At 34.0% G+C, this 23,152-nt stretch overlaps 1 protein-coding gene across 1 annotated transcript; it reads right to left on the bottom strand.

Annotated features, from left to right (window-relative positions):
- Positions 1–352: 352 nt before the first annotated feature.
- LOC138701912 (glutathione S-transferase 1-1-like) lies at positions 353–23,152 on the bottom strand. Its single transcript, XM_069829273.1, has 6 exons — positions 22,996–23,152; positions 18,951–19,091; positions 13,557–13,615; positions 8,590–8,731; positions 3,911–4,078; positions 353–785 (listed from the first exon to the last, which is right to left on the bottom strand). Exons 2-6 carry the CDS (start codon positions 19,089–19,091, stop codon positions 633–635), a joined length of 663 nt encoding a protein of 220 aa, XP_069685374.1. The 5' UTR covers positions 22,996–23,152; the 3' UTR covers positions 353–632.

The following is a 23,152-nucleotide window of genomic DNA, read 5'->3' on the forward strand; positions in this document are numbered from 1 at the left end:
AGCAGAGCGAGACTTAGTTTGGAAAAAAGGAAGGCCATTTAAAGCCTTGGTTTTTCTGAACCGACGCCGTGCGAGGTGCGAGGCCCGCCTCGCACAAATCCGGACTACACGAGAGATAGTGAGTGGTTTCTATGGCTGCGAGATGCGAGGTCTGCGCACATCGCAGCCATAGATACCACTCACTATCTCTCGTGGAGTCCGGATTTGTGCGAGGTGGGCCTCGCACCTCGCACGTCGCATGCGTTGGTTCAGAAAAACCAAGGCTTTACCAGTAGCTGGAGAGTGAGAGCTTATTATATGATTTAGGAGCTTAAACTGAGGAATAAAGAGAATGCACGTCCCACAACAGAAGAAAATTTAAATGCTTATATTTTGTTTAATCTAATTAATTCATCAATACACACTGACTTACAGGAAAATAAGTTGCTGTCATATGAATTACAAATATTTTTCTGTAATGTTTCATCTTCGTCTGTCACAACAGCAAGGAAATATTGTCAACTGTTACACATCTCCTCTTCAGATTATAATACAATAAGGGTCGGTAAGAATGTTTCATATCCACACGTATTGAAACCCAAAATATATCTTATTTAAATGTATTCTTCATCGTTCTGTTCCTTATGGTAGTTTCAGATCTGGTTTGGCTCCAGACGGCCACGGATTAATTCCCCCAATTGCTTTGCACCAGGCTCGTTTAGTTCCTTGTAGCCTGGTATGTTACTTTCACAACGAGACAGCCATCTTTTGACGTTTTGGTACTTTGACATATCAAAACCTAATTCCTGCAAACAATAAAGAATAAAATTATAAGGAACACATTATTAACCTAATAGGCAACATAAAATTTTCGTTAGAAGTAGTCTATCTTGTAAGAAATATTTATAGTAGGCCTATAGCAATATGAAAATCGCAATATGAGTTGATATAGGGCTACATTATGCAACGTAACAAGATAGTCTATTGATACAATAGGGCAATCTTTTTAGAATAAAATTTTGAAATTAAATAAGACATCAGGTAGTAATGTGTCTCTTGATAACGTAAAAAAAGGTTGTCAGGAGATGAGACATGCTTTCTCATAAGTTCACATGTCTCCCAATAATATAGTTCCTTCATCATGTTTCGATTGGTATTACTATATTCCAGCCGTGGCGAAAATGTGATCGTGCACCGAGCCACTGTATAAACTGCAACGTGCATAGCACTTATGGAGGGAGGTGGATACCCAAAGGGGAAGTGAAGCAACTGTCTGACTTATTAACGGATTTTCATTTCTCTTACGTCAAGCACTTAAATATAATTTTATATAGTGTAAGCTTACAAACTAATGTTTAGTACGTGTAACGAAGAAAGAAATGAATAAGAAAACATAGGACACATTATCACAACCTATTAACTGTCTTCAGAATGTCTCTGCGACAGAGTTTCAAAATCAGGAATTATGTCACTTACTGCCAGTCGTAGTTAATCACGAAGGTATTTGTCTGTCAGTCGTGATCTAAATTTGGTTTTTACTATTTTCATTCTTGAAAATAATTTTTCACAAACGTAAGTTGTAGCGAAAGAACGAAGCTACGGATATTTATTTTTTGGCAAAGATTTGAAAAGTTCAACATTTGTCAAGTCCTTACATCTAGCTTTCATTTAACATCACATTGTAAATCTGTGCGTTTAAATTGAAGATCTAACCGCATTATTCGTACATCTGTTGAAAAAGGATCGACGTACAGAGATGATGATAATGATAATAATAATAATGATAATGATAATAATAATAATAATAATAATAATAATAATGCTTAACCTTTTAATGTTTCATGAGTGACATGTAGTATAATGCCGTTTTGTGTTATACAACCGTTTCCTCGTAATACTTGTGAACAAATCATACATTTGATATTCTCATCATATTGGCAACAAAAAAATGCGTCCTCCCATCCTACTTGAAACTTTCGATTTCGTAGAGGTACATGGTTTCGAGAGAGACATTGCGACGATACGCCACTCACAGGTCAGAGACAAATACAAATGGAACGGAATTTGACTCCAGTGAGTGAGAGGGTGGGGGTTGAGGGAGGTAGGAAGCAAGAGAAATGCACAGCTATATTGCGGGCTACAATGTGCTCGCGAGTCACATTTTCGCCACGGCTGATATTTTATAGTTTATTTTTTGAACTCCGAAAGTCGGTAAGTTCCAAATTGAAGTAGCGACCTACAGTTTTTAATGAGGCGCCTGAAGCTATCACCACTAGATGGTAGTATTGTCAGTATCTGCACAAGCGAAACAAAGAAGTAGCAGTTGCAATATGGAAGCACCTCTGCACGAGTGTCCCATTAGTGATTTGATCTGAGCATTGACACATGCTTTGACTCGGGTTGATAATTTTATTTATATTAATTAATTCCAAAAAAACCTCACGCTGTTTTCTGTTCTTCCAATCCACTTGTAAAGTCATGACTGTTGAAGAGTAAAGTGGAAATTTTCCTCACCCGTAGATCCTCATCACTCTGTCCGAGCATATCTGTTGTTGACATGTGCCACCATCTAGCGGTCGATGAATGAAAAACCGAGTACAATCAATCGGCAGATTTTCTCAATCACACCAATTGAGCCGTTCAGAGCAGAAGTGGTGTAAGTCAAAAATGGGTAATGAGGGTTAAAGTAAACATTCTGTAAAATACAGCGCAAAGTAGCAATTAATATTCAGTTTATTTAATCTATTAGTAGTAAGTGAAAATCATGAAGGACATATTAATTGCTACTTTGCGCTGTATTTTGCATAATTTTTACTTTAAGGGTATATGTACGTGAATGACCATAAATATTATCAGAAAATGCAGGCTCAAAACTTCTAAAATTTTATAACGAAATAAACTCACAATTGGACAAAAATTACAAGGTACCACAGCAAGACTTATTAGAGCTTAAATATCTGATAAAAGTATAAAAAGGTTACCAATAATATGTTTTAGAATTCACTTTTTACTTTAAATTACATTTTCCAAAATTTGAACATTTTCACACAAATTATTTCATAACTCCACAACCATTAGAGACAGAATTATGAAATTTTGTACATGCATTTATGCAAAAGGTAGACTACAATTATGCCCATTTCTTTGAAAATAGAAAAATTAGGTCATAAAACATTATGTAGATTTTAATATATTTCATATAGGACAAATAAACAATTAATTTTATTAAAATAAACAACTCTACATGTCTGAGAGTAGTCTACTTTTTAGAAATAAGTGTTTATTACATGCAGGAAAAATATTTAAGATGTCAGAGATCCATAACAATGTTATGGCTACCAAATGATGTAATTGCAGAATATTTTTTTCATTCTCTAATAAGACTGGTTTGAAAAATATTATTAGTAAACTTTTTTATACTTTTACCACATATTTAAGTTCTAATAATTAGTCTTGTTGTGGTACCTTGTAATTTTTGTCTAATTGTGAATTCATTTTCTTATAAAATTTTAGAAATTTAAAGCCTGCATTTTCTCATATTTGTGGCCGTTCACGTATATATAACCATTAAACCTCATTATCCAATTTTGACTTACACCACTTTTGCTCTGAACGGCTCAATTACGACGGAGAAATTACATTTATTGCAGTATTTATAATTATTTTTAATCGTGAGATTTTTTGAGTAGGCATTGCCTCACTTGCCTCCAAGTATCTTTGCCACTACAGTTGAAGGATTCATTTTATTTTTCTACATTTAGGCTAACTGAAGTTCACATAACATCACCTTCTAAATGATCTTTTTTTTTTTTTCTACATCATTACAAGCAAGGAGAATTTCACTTTATTATGTCTTCTTTTAAGTAGGCGTAAGCAACCATAGCTTCCATTCCTTCTGTACCGGTTATATTGTTACATTGACTATACCCACCTCGATACTGGATACTGATGCAACACAAGCAAAGTCTGCAATGGTCATTTTGTCGCCTGCAACCCACACTTTACCCTCCAGGAACTTGTCCAAGTATGTTAATGATTCATGAACTCCAGTCTTGTGCTGCTCGTCCACGGTTGTTTTTCCAAGGAACAAGACAGGAAACTGTAACATTATAGAAAACTGTTAGTTATTTCATATTTGTCTCTGTGTTTTCAGACCAGAATCTGTCCTTACGTAGCTGCGCTCAATATTGAAGAAAATAACTGCGCTAGATATAGCAAATACCCCTAAACTGGAGAATATATTTACAACTAGTCAGAATCATGCGCTTCACTGCACTACCCACAAACAGACATTCTTTTCTCAGCATGGCTCAATAATTTCTGGTATGAAAGGAATTAAGCATTTTTAATAACAACTTATAATCAACTTCCATTATAATACAAAGTTTTATCAAATTCCCCGGTGTTTTAAGAAATAATAAAGGAAAACGTTTTTAGCAAGATTATTTATTTTATGCTCGACCATGCCGAAATGTAGTAATTATACACCTGGCAGTAGTCCTTTAATGCACCTCATTAAAGTACACCTATTCATTAAAGTTCAGGTTTTCAGCCAATGACAAGTCACCTTTGTACCGTTATAAAACCGCAAGTATCGATTATTCTCGGATATGCAATCGAAAGACAATTAGCGAAAAGTCACGGAGGCTGGAAATCCAATACTGTCGCAGAAGGTTATGTTCTGTGTAATAATTAGCGTTAATTGTAAATAATATTTAAATAAATTAAATTTGTCATCTCGTTTTTCAATTCTAAATCAATTTCCAGGTTATATCAAAATTAGTTCATGTTACATTACATCAAGGTCAATGACATTATTGTACCTCGGAAAAAATCAATACTTTCGCGTCTGCGCACATCTCACAATTCAAGAGCTATGAACAAGGTCACTTCCGATCTTCTGTCAGATACAAATAAAATGTATACTTCTGAATAATTTAAAGTTAGAAATATGGTCGAGCATAAAAAGTCGTATGAAACTTGTCTATAATGGTAATTAAGACGCTCGTATGAAAATTATGAAACTCGCTTGCGCTCGTTTCATAAACAAACATACTTGCGTCTTAATTACTATCATTATAGGGTCGTTGCATAATGTACTATTAATTCTCGGTTGGTTTAGTTTATTTATTTGATGGTTTGAAACGTTTTCATCTTTCTCCCTGAAACTTCAGTGATACCTTACTGTTCTTATTTATTTTATTTCTTTAATTCTTATCATGTTTTATGTTTTTCACAGACTGTAGCTTTATGATTTGTTATATTATATTATACAACGTATTAAGTATCTGTTCTTATATAGCCCCTGAATATGAATTTTACTCCATCGGACATAATAAATCAAGAAAAAAAAAAAAAGAGAATGTTAAATGACTATCTTCCGTTTGTTATACAAGACCACCTTAAATAATCGCAGAGTCATGTTTTCATGTTATTATATCAGCCCGATTGAAACGACACGAATATAAAACGCATTGCTTTTTAAAACTCGTATTATCTAGTTAAATATCGGTCCTATAATAATTTTGCTTACAATAAAACTTATCGGAAACATTTTTAAAGTAACTTTTGTGATGTACTATTATCCTAAAACTCAATAATAAGCGAGATATTTCAATTAATTTACTTCAGTTCCCCGTATAATTTCCCTTTCAAATAAAGTATATTGAATCCCATATAGTCTAAAATCTACGTGAGATCTAACTTATTTCACATACGAATTCTCGTAGAAATTTGTTCAGCCATTATTACGTGAAAAAGTAACAAATATACAGACATACAAACAAAAATTCTAAAAATACTACTATCGAACTCAGAACAGTTCATTATCATTATACATGTTATCAGCTTATTTTTTTTGTAAAAGCGAAAATTACCAGAAAAATATAGTTTACAGTTTTATTATTAGTATACAGATAAAATGAAATTAAGGCATGGTTTAATTCGAAGAATTCGATGAATATTATGTAAGTCAAACCGCTCTTTGCTTGTTTTGTTTGTTTGCTTTTCTTGTTTGCATTGCCTGTTTGCTTTGCGTGTTTGTTTTGTTTGTTTTGCTTGTTTTCTTTGTTTAATTTGTTTAATTAGTTTAGTTGGTTTAACTTGTTTATTTGGTTTAATTTGTTTATTTCGTTTAACTTGTTTATTTGGTTTAATTTGCTTATTTGTTTTAATTTATTTAGTTGGTTTAATTTGTTTATTTCGTTTAACTTGTTTATTTGGTTTAATTTGTTTATTTGTTTTAATTTATTTAGTAGGTTTAATTTGTTTATTTCGTTTAACTTGTTTATTTGGTTTAATTTGTTTATTTGGTTTAATTTGTTTATTTGGTTTAATTTGTTTATTTGGTTTAATTTGTTTATTTGGTTTAATTTGTTTATTTGGTTTAAGTTGTTTATTTGGTTTAATTTGTTTATTTTTTTAATTCGTTTATTTGGTTTAATTCGTTTATTTGGTTTAATTTGTTTATCTGGTTTAATTTGTTGATTTGGTTTAATTTGTTTATCTGGTTTAATTTGTTTATCTGGTTTAATTTGTTTATCTGGTTTAATTTGTTGATTTGGTTTAATTTGTTTATTTGGTTTAATTTGTTGATTTGGTTTAATTTGTTTATTTGGTTTAAGTTGTTTATTTGGTTTAATTTGTTTATTTGGTTTAATTTGTTGATTTGGTTTAATTTGTTAATTTGGTTTAATTTGTTTATTTGGTTTAAGTTGTGTATTTGGTTTAATTTGTTTATTTGGTTTAATTTGTTGATTTGGTTTAATTTGTTTATTTGGTTTAATTTGTTGATTTGGTTTAATTTTTTTTATTTGGTTTAATTTGTTTATCTGATTAATTTGTTGATTTGGTTTAATTTTTTTTATTTGGTTTAATTTGTTTATCTGATTAATTTGTTGATTTGGTTTAATTTGTTGATTTGGTTTAATTTGTTTATTTGGTTTAATTTGTTTATCTGGTTTAATTTGTTGATTTGGTTTAATTTGTTTATTTGGTTTAATTTGTTTATTTGGTTTAAGTTGTGTATTTGGTTTAATTTTTTTTATCTGGTTTAATTTGTTGATTTGGTTTAAGTTGTTTATTTGGTTTAATTTGTTTATTTGGTTTAATTTGTTTATTTGGTTTAATTTGTTGATTTGGTTTAATTTGTTTATTTGGTTTAATTTGTTGATTTGGTTTAACTTGTTTATTTGGTTTAACTTGTTTATTTGGTTTAATTTGTTTATTTGGTTTAATTTGTTGATCTGGTTTAATTTGTTTATTTGGTTGAATTTGTTGATTTGGTTTAATTTGTTGATCTGGTTTAATTTGTTTATTTGGTTTAATTTGTTTATTTGGTTTAATTTGTTGATCTGGTTTAATCTGTTTATTTGGTTTAAGTTGTGTGTCTGGTTTAACTTGTTTATTTGGTTTAATTTGTTTATTTGGTTTAATTTGTTTATTTGGTTTAATTTGTTTATTTGGTTTAATTTGTTTATTTTGTTTAATTTGTTGATCTGGTTTAATTTGTTTATTTGGTTTAAGTTGTGTATCTGGTTTAAGTTGTTTATTTGGTTTAATTTGTTGATCTGGTTTAATTTGTTTATTTGGTTTAATTTGTTTATTTGGTTTAATTTGTTTATTTGGTTTAATTTGTTTATTTGGTTTAATTTGTTGATTTGGTTTAATTTGTTTATTTGGTTTAATTTGTTTATTTGGTTTAAGTTGTTTATTTGGTTTAATTAGTTTATTTGGTTTAATTTGTTTATTTGGTTTAATTTGTGTAGTTGGTTTAATTTGTTTATTTGGTTTAATTTGTTTATTTGGTTTAATTTGTTTATTTGTTTTAATTTGTTTAGTTGGTTTAATTTGTTTATTTGGTTTAACTTGTTTATTTGGTTTAACTTGTTTCTTTCGTTTAACTTGTGTATTTGGTTTAATTAGTTTATTTCGTTTAAGTTGTTTATTTGGTTTAATTTGTTTATTTGATTTATTTTGCTTATTTGTTTTATTTTGCGTATTTGTTTTATTTTGTTTATTTGTTTTATTTTGTTTTATTTGTTTTATTTTGTTTATTTGTTTTATTTTGTTTTATTTGTTTTATTTAGGTTTATTTGGGATTGTTTGGTTTTATTTGGGTTTATTTTGTTTATTTGTTTGTTTATTTATTTATTTAGGCTTATTTATTTATTTATTTATTCATTCATTCGTTTATTTAATCTGACAGGATTAAGACCATGAGACCTTCTCTTCCATCCATCTGTGTTCTCAAAATCTAAAATTTACCGACATATATACTATAAGTTCACTGCATCCATTATGCAATTATAGCACGGACCAACACTGGCTTAGAACGTTTTCATTATGAGTCGCCTATAATCAAACTGAACTTTATGAAGAAATCTGATTTGTCAGGAAAGACGAGTGCAGACGAGAAAACTGCAGTTAGACAACAAACTGTCATTTTACTACTAAAGTGAAAGCAGATAAATTCCAGTTTGACTTCAGATGAGCAGTTTATCACATTCTCTGCAAAATTCTGCACTGAAACATACCTTAATCCCATATTTCATAATTTGGAGAAAGTGCAGTTTGATTCTAGGCAACTCACTTATAATTTTTTATACTTACACAAATCCCTCTGATATTTGGAAACAGCTTCGTTGCATCGAAGTACAGAAATTGGTCCACTATTGCTCTTTTCTTTGGATCTTTTGGATACAATGAGTCATCTGCTGTATATGCGTTCACCAAATACGTTGCAATAGCATGGCTGTAAGTACAGAAGAAAATACTGTTGTTTTATGTGAAATAAGAATTTAAAGTGTTTGACTAAACAACACGTAATGTTGAGAAATACGCATATATTTCAAGACTCTGACGGTATAAGTATTCTTAAATTTCTTATCCTTGCTTCATAGCCTCATTTGATTCAATATTTTATTTTATTGAAATTATTTATACATATTGATGACACAACTTTTAACACTGTATCACTTCGGAATATGTATGGTAAGATTTTCCTGTGTTAAATTTCAACGTACGTCGTTTACATGTTTCGACCTATTTATGAGTCATCTTCAGAACTGGTGGTTGTTGGTCTTGGCGCCACTTGTTCTGTTTCCTGTGAGGGTGTGTTCCTTTGGTATAGTGTAGAGTCAAAGAGTGTGTGTGTTTTGAAGTTGAGTTGTTTGTTGAGAATTTCTTTGGGGTGTGTTTCTGTGTGTCTGTACATTTCATATTGTTCTAGTGTGTTTAGTTACTGACTTTTTGGTTGGATGTGCAGTATTTCCATGTCTGTGTTGATGTCTCTGTGGGTGTGGTTAGCATTTGTGATGTGTTCTGCATATGTGGAACACATCACAGCCATAACAAAATTACAAAACACCTCCACATATGCAAAACACATCACAAATGCTAACCACACCCACAGAGACATCAACACAGACATGGAAATACTACACATCCAACCAAAAATTAAATATTATACAAATTAAAAAAAAAGTAAAACCCGAATTTCTCCATACATTTTAACCAACTCACAACGTATTTTCACTAAACACATTAGAACAATATGAAATATACAGACACACAAAAACACACCCCAACGAAATTCTCAACACACAACTCAACTTCAAAATAACACACTCTTTGACTCTACACTATACCACAGGAACACACCCTCACAGGAAACTGAACAAGTGGCGCCGAGACCAACAACGACCAGTTCTGAAGATGACCCATAAATAGGTCGAAACATGTAAACGAGGTACGTTGAAATTTAACACAGGAAAGTCTTACCATACATATTCCGAAGGAATTATTCAATTCACACTTAAAAAAAAATGCTAAAACTAATAACAAATAGATGGAACGGGATAGAGTGAGGATTACCTTAAGTTTCAGAATATTTCGTAAGTATTCTCATAACTTATTTTCAGCCAGGATTTCAATGCAAATGCATGCTTTATATAAGATGGTTATACTTCTCAAACTTTGCAAATATTCGTTTTATAACTTATCAATTTCAAATAACCGTTCCTGTGCATGTTTGCAGGTTTTAAACTTTTTTTTGGAAGTAAATTCATACATAATACATATTTTGAAGATTTTATATTTAATAGTACGTGTTTAGACTTCTATATTGCATATTTTACCCCTTTTCCTTACGTTAATGCATATGTTAACTTGCATAATAGTGCCTTTTATGAATGTTGCTTCATAGAATCTGGTATTTCCACGTTATATATCTATTGAGAAAAAAATAAAAGAAAGCTTGTATGGTTTCGTGACATCCCACCTGACAACTAAAATAGCGTCTTTGGACTTTCTACTAAACCCTTTTTCGTTTTTACATTGGAAATTCCAACCCCCAACTCACGCTCATCACAAGTCTAAAGCCAAAATATTGAAAAGAAGAAAGGCAGAAGCAGTATGCTGGCGAACTGCAATCTACTAAGTTATACGTATCTGTGTGGAATGAAGTCGTTGTTATGGCTCCTGTCAGAACTGCAAAAAGAGATTTTGTGTCTAACAAAAATGGATTGTGGGAAAGTAATTTCTAAAGACGGAGGGTGATGTAGTTTATTGTGATTGTTGTGATAAAAACGTAAGTAGGGGTACTTGCGTATTTTGGGGCCCACGGCAGCATTGCAGGTAAGGCGTAACGCTGCAAAGGCAGGTCTTGGGTTCGATTCCCGATGGGGTCATAGTCGTGCGAAAATACAAAAGACTTACAATTCGGCCTCACTTTGTTTAAAATTTCTTCACTTACGTACCTGTCACATCTTGTGACGTACAAAGATCATTTTCTGTGTTGAAGAACGTGCTGTCAGATAGACTCATGGGTTTAAGTGAAGACTCCACTGAAAATCATGAAAATTTTTCCAAATTTTTTTAGCTATTTCACTTATTCAGAATTTATATTTTCATACCGCAAATGGATTCAGCTCAATTCTGATTACAAATACTCGTATGTTTGTTTACACTTTTTAAATTAAGGCTGGAAGGGGTCGTGGAATTTAAAGAGCTGTAAAAATTGTTTTTCATCGAAGAATTCTTTTTTAAAATTTCTGATTACAAATCTAGTAACTTTTTGTTGGCTCCCTGTAGTTACTAGATGAATGTAGCGGAGGAGAATATTAATTTACATAAATATTCATTTTATTTTCAAATCTATTTTTCTGTGTTCATTTTTGTTGATTCAACACCAACTTTCTTATGCCAAATATTAATCAATCTGGATGAAATTTTTACTGCAAGTATTTATGAGGTAGCTGCATGTTTCTATGCATTTATTTTGTGAGAAATGCTGCTAGTTTATTTTATTAATATTTTTCTTAATGCTGCTAGTTTATTTTATTGCTTGCTATCTGTGAAATATGTGCACGCCGATACCATAAGGCGATTTGGTTCCGAAAGAAACAAAATAAATGCATAGAAACATGCAGCTACCTCATAAATACTTGCAGTAAAATTTTCATCCAGATTGATTAATATTTGGCATAAGAAAGTTGATGTTGAATCAGCAAAAATGACCACAGAAAAATAGATTTGAAAATAAAATAAATATTTATATAAATTAATATTCTCCTCCGCTACATTCATTTAGTAACTAAAGGTAGCCAACAAAAAGTTACTAGATTTGTAATCAGAAATTTTAAAAAAGAATTCTTCGATGAAAAACAATTTTGACAGCTCTTTAAATTCCACGCCCCCTTCCAGCCTTAATTTAAAAAGTGTAAACATACAAGTATTTGTACTCAGAACTGAGCTGAATCCATTTTGGGTATGAAAATATAAATTCTGAATAAGTGAAATAGCTAAAAAAAATTGGAAAAATTTTCATGATTTTCAGTGGAGTCTTCCCTTAAGTGAAGAAAATTTGTATAAATTAATCGTAGTAGGCCTACATTGTTTCAAAAGAAAAAAAATGTATCATAATGTTGAACGTAATTTTGATAATGTATATTTTTATATTGTTTTTTCGCTTCATTGTGCATGATTTGCCATTTACGAGTCGTGCATGAATCCATGTAGGCCTACATTTTAAAATCTCTAGTTATAAGAAGCATATCATTGATTATTTAATGCAAATTTTTAATTTACACACAAACAGTGGAAAATATTTCGAATGAGTTATTTTCTTTCTTCTAGATAAATGCTAAGTCGATTTTGTTTATTGCTTGCTATCTGTGAAATATGTGCACGTCGATATCATAAGGCGGTTTGGTTTCGAAAGAAGTAGGCCTATGAAGCAGATTGCACACGCTGGGATTTGTATGATAAGACAGTCTCTTGATGCATCTTAAATTATATAATTCTCGTTTCCATGACGCTATGCATTTATAAATCCGTATCAGTTATTTGCTAATCTTCGCGTGAAGTACATGACGTCAGATCTCTCAGCAGATTACATTTTTGCTATAAGAACACGGGATAGCACATGGTATTTATTTCGTGAAAAGTCTAAAAAAAATCGAAATATATGGTATTAAAACAGTTGTATCAGCGAGTTGGCTCAGACGGTAGCGTTTGAGACTTGCATTCGGGAGGTTCCGGGTTCAAACCCCGTGGCCGACCAATCTGACTGAGGTTTTTCATTGTTTCTCTCACTTACAAAGGCAAATGCCGGATTGGACATTTACATACCATGATTCATCACCGCCTCAATCACCAATATCATAAACATCGATCAAAATTTAAAAGAAAGTTACATGAACACAAGCCATCTACAACACACAATAGAAACAGGAACTCAATAGTAGCAACGACTTATTGGTATACCCACAGATCCTAAGCACGCGATATGACCATAGATCAGGGATACAGAACTCACAGAGGGAGGGCTGGAAACATGGGGAAAGCATTGGTTTCCCTTCCACAATCCACCGGCGTTGAATGGCTTCTCCGTGATCCGTCTACAACCATGTGGCGAATTACAACACAATTGTGTCCACAGAAAAAATGACGAAAGTATTTCCGGCCATAATAATTATAACAATAAACTGTTCACAAATGAGACAACGTGCTTTGTGATTATTTTGAATACAAAAGTATTCATTTTCCTCATTGCTATTTAAACTAGTACTTTCCGATCGATATTGCTTCGAATTCCACTTCTAGACAGTGAATACAAATCTTCTGTACCTTGTCATGTGGTTGACGCGTGGCCTTGAGAGAGGGGATGAATTACACTAGTCTGGCTTCTGATGTATGCTACAATTGGAGCGCAGTTCTGCATCGCTGCCATTGATGTTAAAGAGTGTATAAATAAACTTAAAAAAAAATAAATAAAACTGTTGAGTAAAAGAGGAGGGCCACAGTACCATACACAGTATTAACGTTTGATTATTAACGGATTACATCTTCATAGACGTAATATTATTTGAGAATGAATGTTCAGAAATTGTATACAAGTATCGGGCTACATTATTTGAATTTTTGGCCTGAAATATAAAAATAACATACAAAAAGTAATAGACTAGGAGATTTTTCTTACATCTAATTTTCGCTACGACACAAAAGACGAGAAGAGTGAGATCTGAAATGTATTTTGTTACAAAAAAGTATGTCTATGTACTACGTACACATATTACCTGTCACACAAGGTGAGTCCATCATCTGTGAGAACAGGTACTGTATGTTGTGGATTGATCTGAAGAAAGAAAAAAAGTAAACTTAATATACAGTTACATGGGGTGTAAAATCAATACGAAATTATTTTGCTTTTTCGTACAATTTCCTCAGATGCAGTTACGACCTCTTAAAAGTAAGCCAAGGACATTCATAAAATTACAGTAGCCTATATTCATTCAAAGAAATCAGAAATCATTGAACATGCTTGTTGCTTTTGTTAATGGAATATTTTAAGTCATTAAAATAAACAGAACTTTAATGACTAGACATTCTTAAGTGTTATTTCATTATTAAATAGGGGATGTAAAATCATTAAAGTATTCGAAAAAAATTAGAGATTGTGCAATTTAAATGGAATTAAAATATTGAACTGTCGCTGTTTTTATTGTTTCTTATTAAATTTACATTTGAACGAAACAGTACAAAATCAGGTGTTATTATTAATTTTGAATAATTATATTTTTTTACTGTTGCACGTAGTGAATTACGTGTTATATCACTCATCTTCTGAGTTTGTATGCTTTGTCTTGTTCTGTCCTCTCATGTGGACTTCGTATATACACTGGAACGTACTAGACATTCGGTAAGAACGGGAGAATCAGATGTTATCGGCATGGTCAAAGGTCATAATTTAAGATAATGTGAGCAAAAACACACATTCATTTTCCATTGCACGCTGGTTGCCATGAATAAATAACCAAACAAAGGAAGGAACAAACGAAAGAAAGGACGAACGAAGGAACGAACAGAGAAACGAAAGAACGAAGGAACGAACAAACGAAGAAATGAAGTAAAGAATGAAGAAACTAATGAAGAAACGAACGAAAGGACAAAGGAACGAACGAAGGATGAAATGAAGGAACGAATGAAGAAACGAACGAAAGAACGAAGGAACGAACGAAGGATGAAATGAAGGAAAGAATGAGGAAACGAACGAAAGAACGAACAAAGGATGAAATTAAGGAACTAATGGAGAAACGAACGAAAGGATGAAGGAACGAACGAAGGATGAAATGAAGGAACGAACGAAGAAACGAACGAAAGGACGAAGGAACGAACGAAGGATGAAATGAAGGAACGAATAAAGAAACGAACGAAAGGACGAAGGAACGAACGAAGGATGATATGAAGGAACGAATGAAGAAACGAACGAAAGAACGAAGGAACGAACGAAGGATGAAATGAAGGAACGAATGAAGAAACGAACGAAAGAACGAAGGAACGAACGAAGGATGAAATGAAGGAAAGAATGAGGAAACGAACGAAAGAACGAACAAAGGATGAAATGAAGGAACTAATGGAGAAACGAACGAAAGGATGAAGGAACGAACGAAGGATGAAATGAAGGAACGAACGAAGAAACGAACGAAAGGACGAAGGAACGAACGAAGGATGAAATGAAGGAACGAATAAAGAAACGAACGAAAGGACGAAGGAACGAACGAAGGATGATATGAAAGAACGAATGAAGAAACGAACGAAAGGACGAAAGAACGAACGAAGGATGAAATGAAGGAACGAATGAAGAAACGAACGAAAGAACGAAGGAACGAACGAAGGATGAAATGAAGGAAAGAATGAGGAAACGAACGAAAGAACGAACAAAGGATGAAATGAAGGAACTAATGGAGAAACGAACGAAAGGATGAAGGAACGAACGAAGGATGAAATGAAGGAACGAACGAAGAAACGAACGAAAGGACGAAGGAACGAACGAAGGATGAAATGAAGGAACGAATGAAGAAACGAACGAAAGGACGAAGGAACGAACGAAGGATGAAATGAAGGTACGAACGAAGAAACGAACGAAAGGACGAAGGAACGAACGAAGGATGAAATGAAGGAACGAATGAAGAAACGAATAAATAAAGAAGGAAAGAATGATTTTAATGAACATTTAACATATTAAAATTTGAAATGTTTCGATTTGTGCTCACAAGCAAACGTTCTGATAGGGGGAAATAAAAAAGTTAAAATTTTTTCTTCTATCATGTTAATAATGTCAAAAGAAGTGCTAATACAAATTTTGGTCACTCGACCGCAATTACGAGGCCGTCCAGAAAGTGATTTTCTCTGGGTCCGTTTATAGAAAAAGGCACAATTACATAGAAATATTTATTGAAACAGATACAGCAATTGTTGCGCTATTTGTCAACATATCCTCCACTGGAATTAAGACATTTGTCATACCATGGGATCAATTTTTGTCTCGTAGAAGTCAGCCGCCTCGGATCGGAACCAATGTTTGACTGTGTCTGCTCCTCTCTTTGTCGATCCCATGACATGAGAAATGTCTCAGTTCCGATGGAAAATATGTTGAAAAATAGCTCAACAATTGCTGTGTCTGTTCCAATAAATTTGTCCAATGAAATTGTGTTTTTTTTCTGTTAACGGCCCCTGGCGAACTTATTTTTTTACGGTCCTCGTAATTGCGATCGAGTGGCCAAAATTTGTAAAAACACGTCTTTTGACATTATTAACATGGTGGAAGAAAACAATTTAACTTTTCTATCTGCCCCCATCAGAACGTTTGCTTGTCAGTGGTAAGAGAAATATGAAGTATCTAAGAGGAATTTATGAGTTAAATATGAAGTACATAATGAGTGGATTGAATTGGGAATGCCCAGAAAGAAGTTACAGTTACGTTTCCAATATTTGCCTGGAGGAGGGGAGTGGAATCGTTGGTACAGAATAGCTTAGAGTGGGTAGTCCACTAGCACGCCGATATTCCCCTACAAACTGACGCCGTTACTGATGTAAGATGGTTATTTCTGACTTCTCAGTGTTGAACCATTAATGTCTATTTAAAAAGAAACTCTTCCAGTTATGTAGGCTACATTTGGGTTATCAAAATGTCGTTACAGCGGATGGGTTACAGCTCTGCTTCCTTTCGCAATTACTGTACTTCGGCGATCTTCTTAATTATACTCTCCTCTGTTTATAGTTGCTATATTGCTTCAACTCTTACTGTTACTATTAACGTACCATCACTATGACTTTCACTATCATCTCCACAGTGGCGTAACTAGAGACTTGGAGATCCTTAAAAACGTTTTAAGGGAACTGGGTAGTGATTATGGGTTAAAAATCCGATTTTTTATTTTGTGTTTAAAAAAGTAGAAGACTTGCTCTTTAAAACAATATATACATATAATATAGGGAGTATCTCTGCAGGTAAACCCTTCAAACGGCCTCTTTAAATTCATACATCCTTTTTACTTTTAAATGCAGTTTTCCGTAAGTTAATATTTTTCTAACTTAAGTGCATTTTTCTCTGAAACTACTGAATCTATTTATATGAAATTTTACAGTGTTTTCTGCAACCTGTGTTCTATAAATCAGACCTACGAGTTTATGAATATTACGCACATAACATGAGGGGGAAAAAAAAAAAAAAATATATATATATATATATATATATATATATATATATATATATATATATATATTGAAAAAAATGGCAAAAATTGTTAATCAAAGTTTATTATTTTTTCTGTTTCACTGAGGGCGAAATATTTACCTAAATGTTGCTTTATAATTTACAATATAAATTACTTGGTAACTTTAAAAAATACAAGGTATATGAGTGAAGATTGTAGCAAGTAATGTGCACCTGAAGAATGAGGTACACTTAGCAAAGTGGGAAAACAGGTTACCAGATACGGCCTTTCTTTTGCACTTGGATAAAAAAAACAATTAGTTGTCTTTTATACCACTGAATTAAGAATAATTTATTGTACAACCATGGAAATGTTTATTCCACTCTGAACATTAAACGCCTATAAATGCTGAACTAAATTTTTGTACAGAAATTCTGTAATCGCATAAGCATCACTACTTACTCCCCTTAAGGTGGACCCCCTACCATTTTTGAGTTCTGAATAATTTCTATATCATGCATATTAGAAATACGAAATAGATAAGAAGCTAGTATAACTGTAATTAATTTTGTTGGTTGGTTATACAATTTTGTTAATGCATTTATTATTTCATTATGTTTATTGTAGATATTTTCGTGAGTTATAATTCTATATTATTGATTATTATATCTAAATACAATTTACATGCCTATTCTGAATTAATTTCTAGTTAAATTTTATAAATGTACGTGTAATATTCTTCATGCCTTAAAACTCGTTCCTTCTTGTTTTGGCCTCGACAAAGTTACCTATTACTTCTTCGAAGTCCAGATTCTTAGCCACGGACTGCTTGATGGATAGAAGTGTTAAACATTTTAATCTTTCCTGACGCATGGTGCTTCTCAGATATATGTTTATTATTTTAAGCTTGGAAAATGAACACTCCGCATTGACAGTTATAACAGAGATGGTCGGAAACAACATCAAAGCTGTACAGACTTCCGGAAAACTGTATGAAGGGAAGTGTTTTTTCACTAGAAAAAGAGAGGCTAGTCCCTAATTGTCACTTCTAAGATCTCGAATAACTCTTCTCGGGTTTTCAGCCAGGTGAGTTGGAGATTTGCTTCCAAGCTTTCAACGGCTAGCTCTGCCATCTTCTTCATGGAATGAAGTGATGTGGGACCATGTCTAGCCGGTATATATGCAATAGTAGGGCTTCCCGCTGAGGGTCAATCAGGAGATAGTTCCTAGTCCCGACAGCCAGGCGCATTCTGATTGGTGGAAGTGGTAGCCAATCAGGAGCTAGTTGCTGGTCCGACTGTCTGTCGTGTGCTGGTGGTCTAAGCGTATTGATGGCAGGTTTTCATGCTGTACTCAGCTGTAGACCCCCGTCTCTGTTGAAATTATTGTCATCTAGCTGGATTTCGATGGCTTTCTTGATAACCAAGTCCCAGTAAGATCTCATTACTAAGTGCTGATCGTGTACTCAAAATTTCTCGCGGAAATGTCTTTGCGGAAAAAAGTTTTGTCGCACAATTATTTTATAAGTCCCAGAAAGGAGGTAGTGCGCGTGATCAGACATATAACGAAACAAAACTAATTTCATTACCTCAACTAGTCCTTCTCTTGTGAACCAGAGTGCACTTCCTTTGGTCATGCGCACTGCCTCCTTTCTACAAAGTATCTGTGCGACAAAGCTTTTTTCTAAGATTGTACGTATCTGCGAGCTACTTAGTCTTATGCTGGAGATATTTCAAGTCAGAAATCATAGTGTCAGTCTATTACTTATCAAATATTTTATACACAGAAATGAATGCCACGTATTGCAACAAACAAAATAAATTAATAATAATAATAATAATAATAATAATAATAATAATAATAATAATAACTTTAACAACAACAGTAACGGAAGAGTCCTGAACATTTGCCAGTCCAAAACCCTACAGTTACGCCCCTGCACCTCCGTAACAAATGGCTTCCATCGCCACATACCTTAACGAACTCTGGTTTCAAATGGTCTTTAGTAAGCAAGTTAACACTCTTCTTGGTCACGTTGACACCAGTGGCATGTGCAGTCAATAGAGCTGCTCTCGATGGGCAGGAAGGGTCACAATAGTACAGTGTCAAAACCATCTGTAACTCAAATAATACCCATGTGAAGTAAGAGAGAAAATTGTTTTGTGAATATGATTTCCTATTGACAACTGTCGATAATAATTAACGTAAGCAATCTAATAGCAACAAACAACACGTATAACCCTCTAAAATATCCGTTACATATTATTTTACAGCGTGAGATTCGTACACAAATTAATGCATTATGTAGTGGAGTAGGCTGTTGCAGGGCAGAACATCTTCTATATAGTGTTGTGACGTTATAGGGGAGAGTTGGGTAGTATCGGACATCGGGTAATATCGGACAGTGCGTTTTTTTCATCTACCACCAGATGGTAGTACCTGAATGACATGGTTACGTTTCTGTGATGTCGTGGCGTTTTTTTCATCTACCACCATACAGAAACGTAACCATGTCATTCAGGTACTACCATCTGGTGGTAGATGAAAAAAATGCACTGTCCGATACTACCCAACTCTCCCCTATAGTCTAACCTAATGAGTGAAATTACATTCTTGAGAACTTTTTAGCTATAAAATATTCCGAAATCAGAGGCTAAAAGAACGAGACCGTGGAGTGAAAGAAAGCGTGTAAATTAAGCCGCCGAAAATTAAGTCAAAATCGTCAAGGGAAAACACTGTTTGATAAAATAACCAATATTGAAATTAGGCCAAATAATAAAATTCAAGACATCACTAAATTTATTAAAGACAGGAGAAATTACTGGAAGGAACGTATAGATGGAATGAAGACAGATCAGATGGTGAGAAGAGTCAAAGAAGACAGACTCTTAGATGGGAAGAGAGGAAGAAGGAGGCCTACTGAAGAAGAGTGGATGCACATCTTCATCCTGTGTTTTTCCTAATATTCTGTGGATTTTCTTCTAACATATTCACGACATCCGCATAAACAAGCAATTCCAATATTATCTGGAGCGTTACAATGTTTATAAATGTCAATATATTTTTATATGGTGAGGGCACGCAAGAGCCTGGAGTGGGGGAGCTATAGGTCACCAGTCATCAGGAATAAGTGCGAAGCCAATATCTGAAGAAGACAACGCCCGACGAAGAACGTGAACGTCAATATCTTAGTAAAGTAGCTATGAAAAGTAAGTGGGAAAAATTTAGAAAGGAGTGATTAAGTCCGTGGCCCATTTCTTTTAGGACTCATCCTGACATTTTTGTCTTGGCGCTGTAGGGAAGCAATAGAAAAACCAATTTCAGGATGAGTTATCGTCCTGACGACAAACCAATTGGTTTAAGGCAAATTAAATAGAGAATGGAATGAGAGGGACCGCGTGTAAAATCACAAGGCACGAAGTTCATCTTACACTTCTGTTTCAATGAGCATATTTCGAATCTCAGCGCTGAGCAATCTGATCGCATCACGGTGTTTCGAATTTCAACGATGACGTCACTGATGCTCCACCGGTGTCGCACCGGTGCCATCAGCTTGCAGAGGTGGTGGCAGTTTCCATCAGCCGCCATCAGCGTATCTGACTGGTTCTTGTATAGGGCGGGAATTAGCAGACGAATGACATCGTGCACTGTTGTGTCATGGCGGTGTGTTCTGCTTTAGTTCTGCTATATTGTTTGTAATGAGCACAACGTAAAAAATATGTTAATGGCTTATGAACGAACATGTCAACGGACCAGTTATTACTACTGGTTCAAGAAATAAATTGTTTACGTTCTCTTTTCTTTGAGCGAGATGACAGTATGGAAATTTCGCAAAATCTTGCTAGAGTAGCACAATAACAACTCGTAGGCTATAGCCGCCATGATAGCCATTGAACCTTCCAGCAGTTTTGTTCCTATTCCGCTGCAGCGTGACGTCATTGATGTCCACCGGTTCGGTGAGATTCGGAATATGCTGAATGGTACTATGAGTGACAGCAGAGTAAACCTTAACATCGAAGCGTTACAACTTTTCCCTCTTGTAGTTCGAACATAAGACGTTTCAGTCCACACCTGTGGAGTAACGGTCAGCGCGTCTGGCTGCGAAACCAGGTGGCCCGGGTTCGAATCCCGGTCGGGGCAAGTTACCTGGTTGAGGTTTTTTTCGGGGTTTTCCCTCAACCCAATACGAGCAAATGCTGGGTAACTTTCGGTGCTGGACCCCGGACTCATTTCACCGGCATTATCATCTTCGTATCATTCAGACGCTAAATAACCTAAATGTTGATACAACGTCGTAAAATAACCCAATTAAAAAAAGACGTTTCACGTTAAGGAACTTATCAACTTCGATTTTATCTGCACTTACAATGTGATCTGAAATAACCATTAATTTACAATAACAAAAAGTACTGTGTTAAAATATACTGGCAACATAAATGACTTTCGAAGGATTTATTCTGCGTCGTCTAATCTTATTCCTTGATGAGTTTACTATAATATCAATGTTTAGGATTCCCGTAAATATCAGAAAAAAATATGGGACACTCAGCACTGATTAAAATAATTAAGCTTTGGTGTGTACGTATTTCTTACCACGTTTATCCATGTTATCTTTGTACAGGTTACAACAACACAGTTAATCAAGTTACATACTATTATTGAAAATAAAATAGGCCTTCTTAAAGAATAAATTGAACCGTTCAGAGCAAAAGTGGTGCAAGTCAAAATTGGGTAATGAGGTTTAAAGTAAAAATTCTGTAAAATACAGCGCAAAGTAGCAATTAATATGGCTTTCTTGCTATCCACTGACTACTAATAGTTAAATTGAATATTAATTGCTACTTTGCGCTGTATTTTACAGAATGTTTACTTTAACCCTCATTACCCATTTTTGACTTACACCACTTCTGCTCTGAACGGCTCAATTGAACAATATGTATCCAAAATATACTCCTTACAAAATCGAGTCACCTCAGAATACACTGTTATAAATCAGAGCCATTCATGGGAACCCTATCAGTATCATGGACAAACATGTCTCGAAGATCTTTTTGGGACAATGGGACACATAAACGAGAAAAGGGACATTCTCATATTTTACGAGACGTATTGGAACCATATCAATTACAAAAGAGGGGAGTTAGGCCGGCGCTGTGGTTTGGGTCTCGGTATAGCTCAGATGATAAGAGCACTCAGCGTGCCTGAGTTCGATTCCCGGTGCCGGAACGAATTTTTCTCCATTAATAAGTATATAAATTAGCGTTGTTAAAGTTTGTCGAGTATGACGAAGTTCGATATTCGCCGATGTTCACTCTACAAAAGAAAGCCTGTGGGTTTGTTCTACCTTGTCATAAAAAATTCGCTGTCCTTCACTCCTATTCCTTCGTGTTTTAATTGCTTAAAATTTTAGAACAGATCTTGCGATTAGTTTTTCATATGAAATAAGATGAAGTTTGTAATCTGTAATATCTTTGTTGCTTCTCATATTCTGACATTGCAGGATACTAATATCAGTATCATGGACAAACATGTCCCGAAGACCTTTTCGAGACAAAGTAACACATTAGAGAGAAAAGAGACATTCTCATATTTTACGGGACGTATGGGAACCCCATCGATATCATGGACAAAAATATTGTACCCTTCAATCCTCTGTAATTAGGCACACCGGCGACGCTGATATAACCTCTGCAGTTGCGAGCGTCGTTAAATAAATCGTAATTTATTTTTTTTTCTCCAGAGGTACGTGTACCACTGGTTGAGGAACACTGATCTAAACAATAACAATAAAAATCGTTACGTTGGTGACCATGATAACGACAAAAACTTTGAGGGCTATTTTTCGTTTAGTGGATGTTTGCAGACTTCATCATGTTTCATTGCAATTGCATAATCATTTAAAACTCCACCACGACGTAACGTTGAAAGTATTCTAAAAATAACATCTAGAGATGAGTTCGTCACTTTTATAACATGTGGGTCTTTGAAATGTTACACGTTGTTCAGATGTTTTACGTACCTTTCTGAGGAGGGTAGGTGGCCTGCAGCGTCTAAGTCGTAGAGCTCCAGCAGATAAAAGAGACTAATAATGATAATGTATTTGTCCTTTTCACTTATAAAGGCTTACGAGCATTACGCAACACTTTACACTCGGTGCATGGTCATTGCTGCCATCT

This window comes from Periplaneta americana, chromosome 6, assembly GCF_040183065.1.
Source record: "Periplaneta americana isolate PAMFEO1 chromosome 6, P.americana_PAMFEO1_priV1, whole genome shotgun sequence".
NCBI classification, from domain to species: domain Eukaryota; kingdom Metazoa; phylum Arthropoda; class Insecta; order Blattodea; family Blattidae; genus Periplaneta; species Periplaneta americana.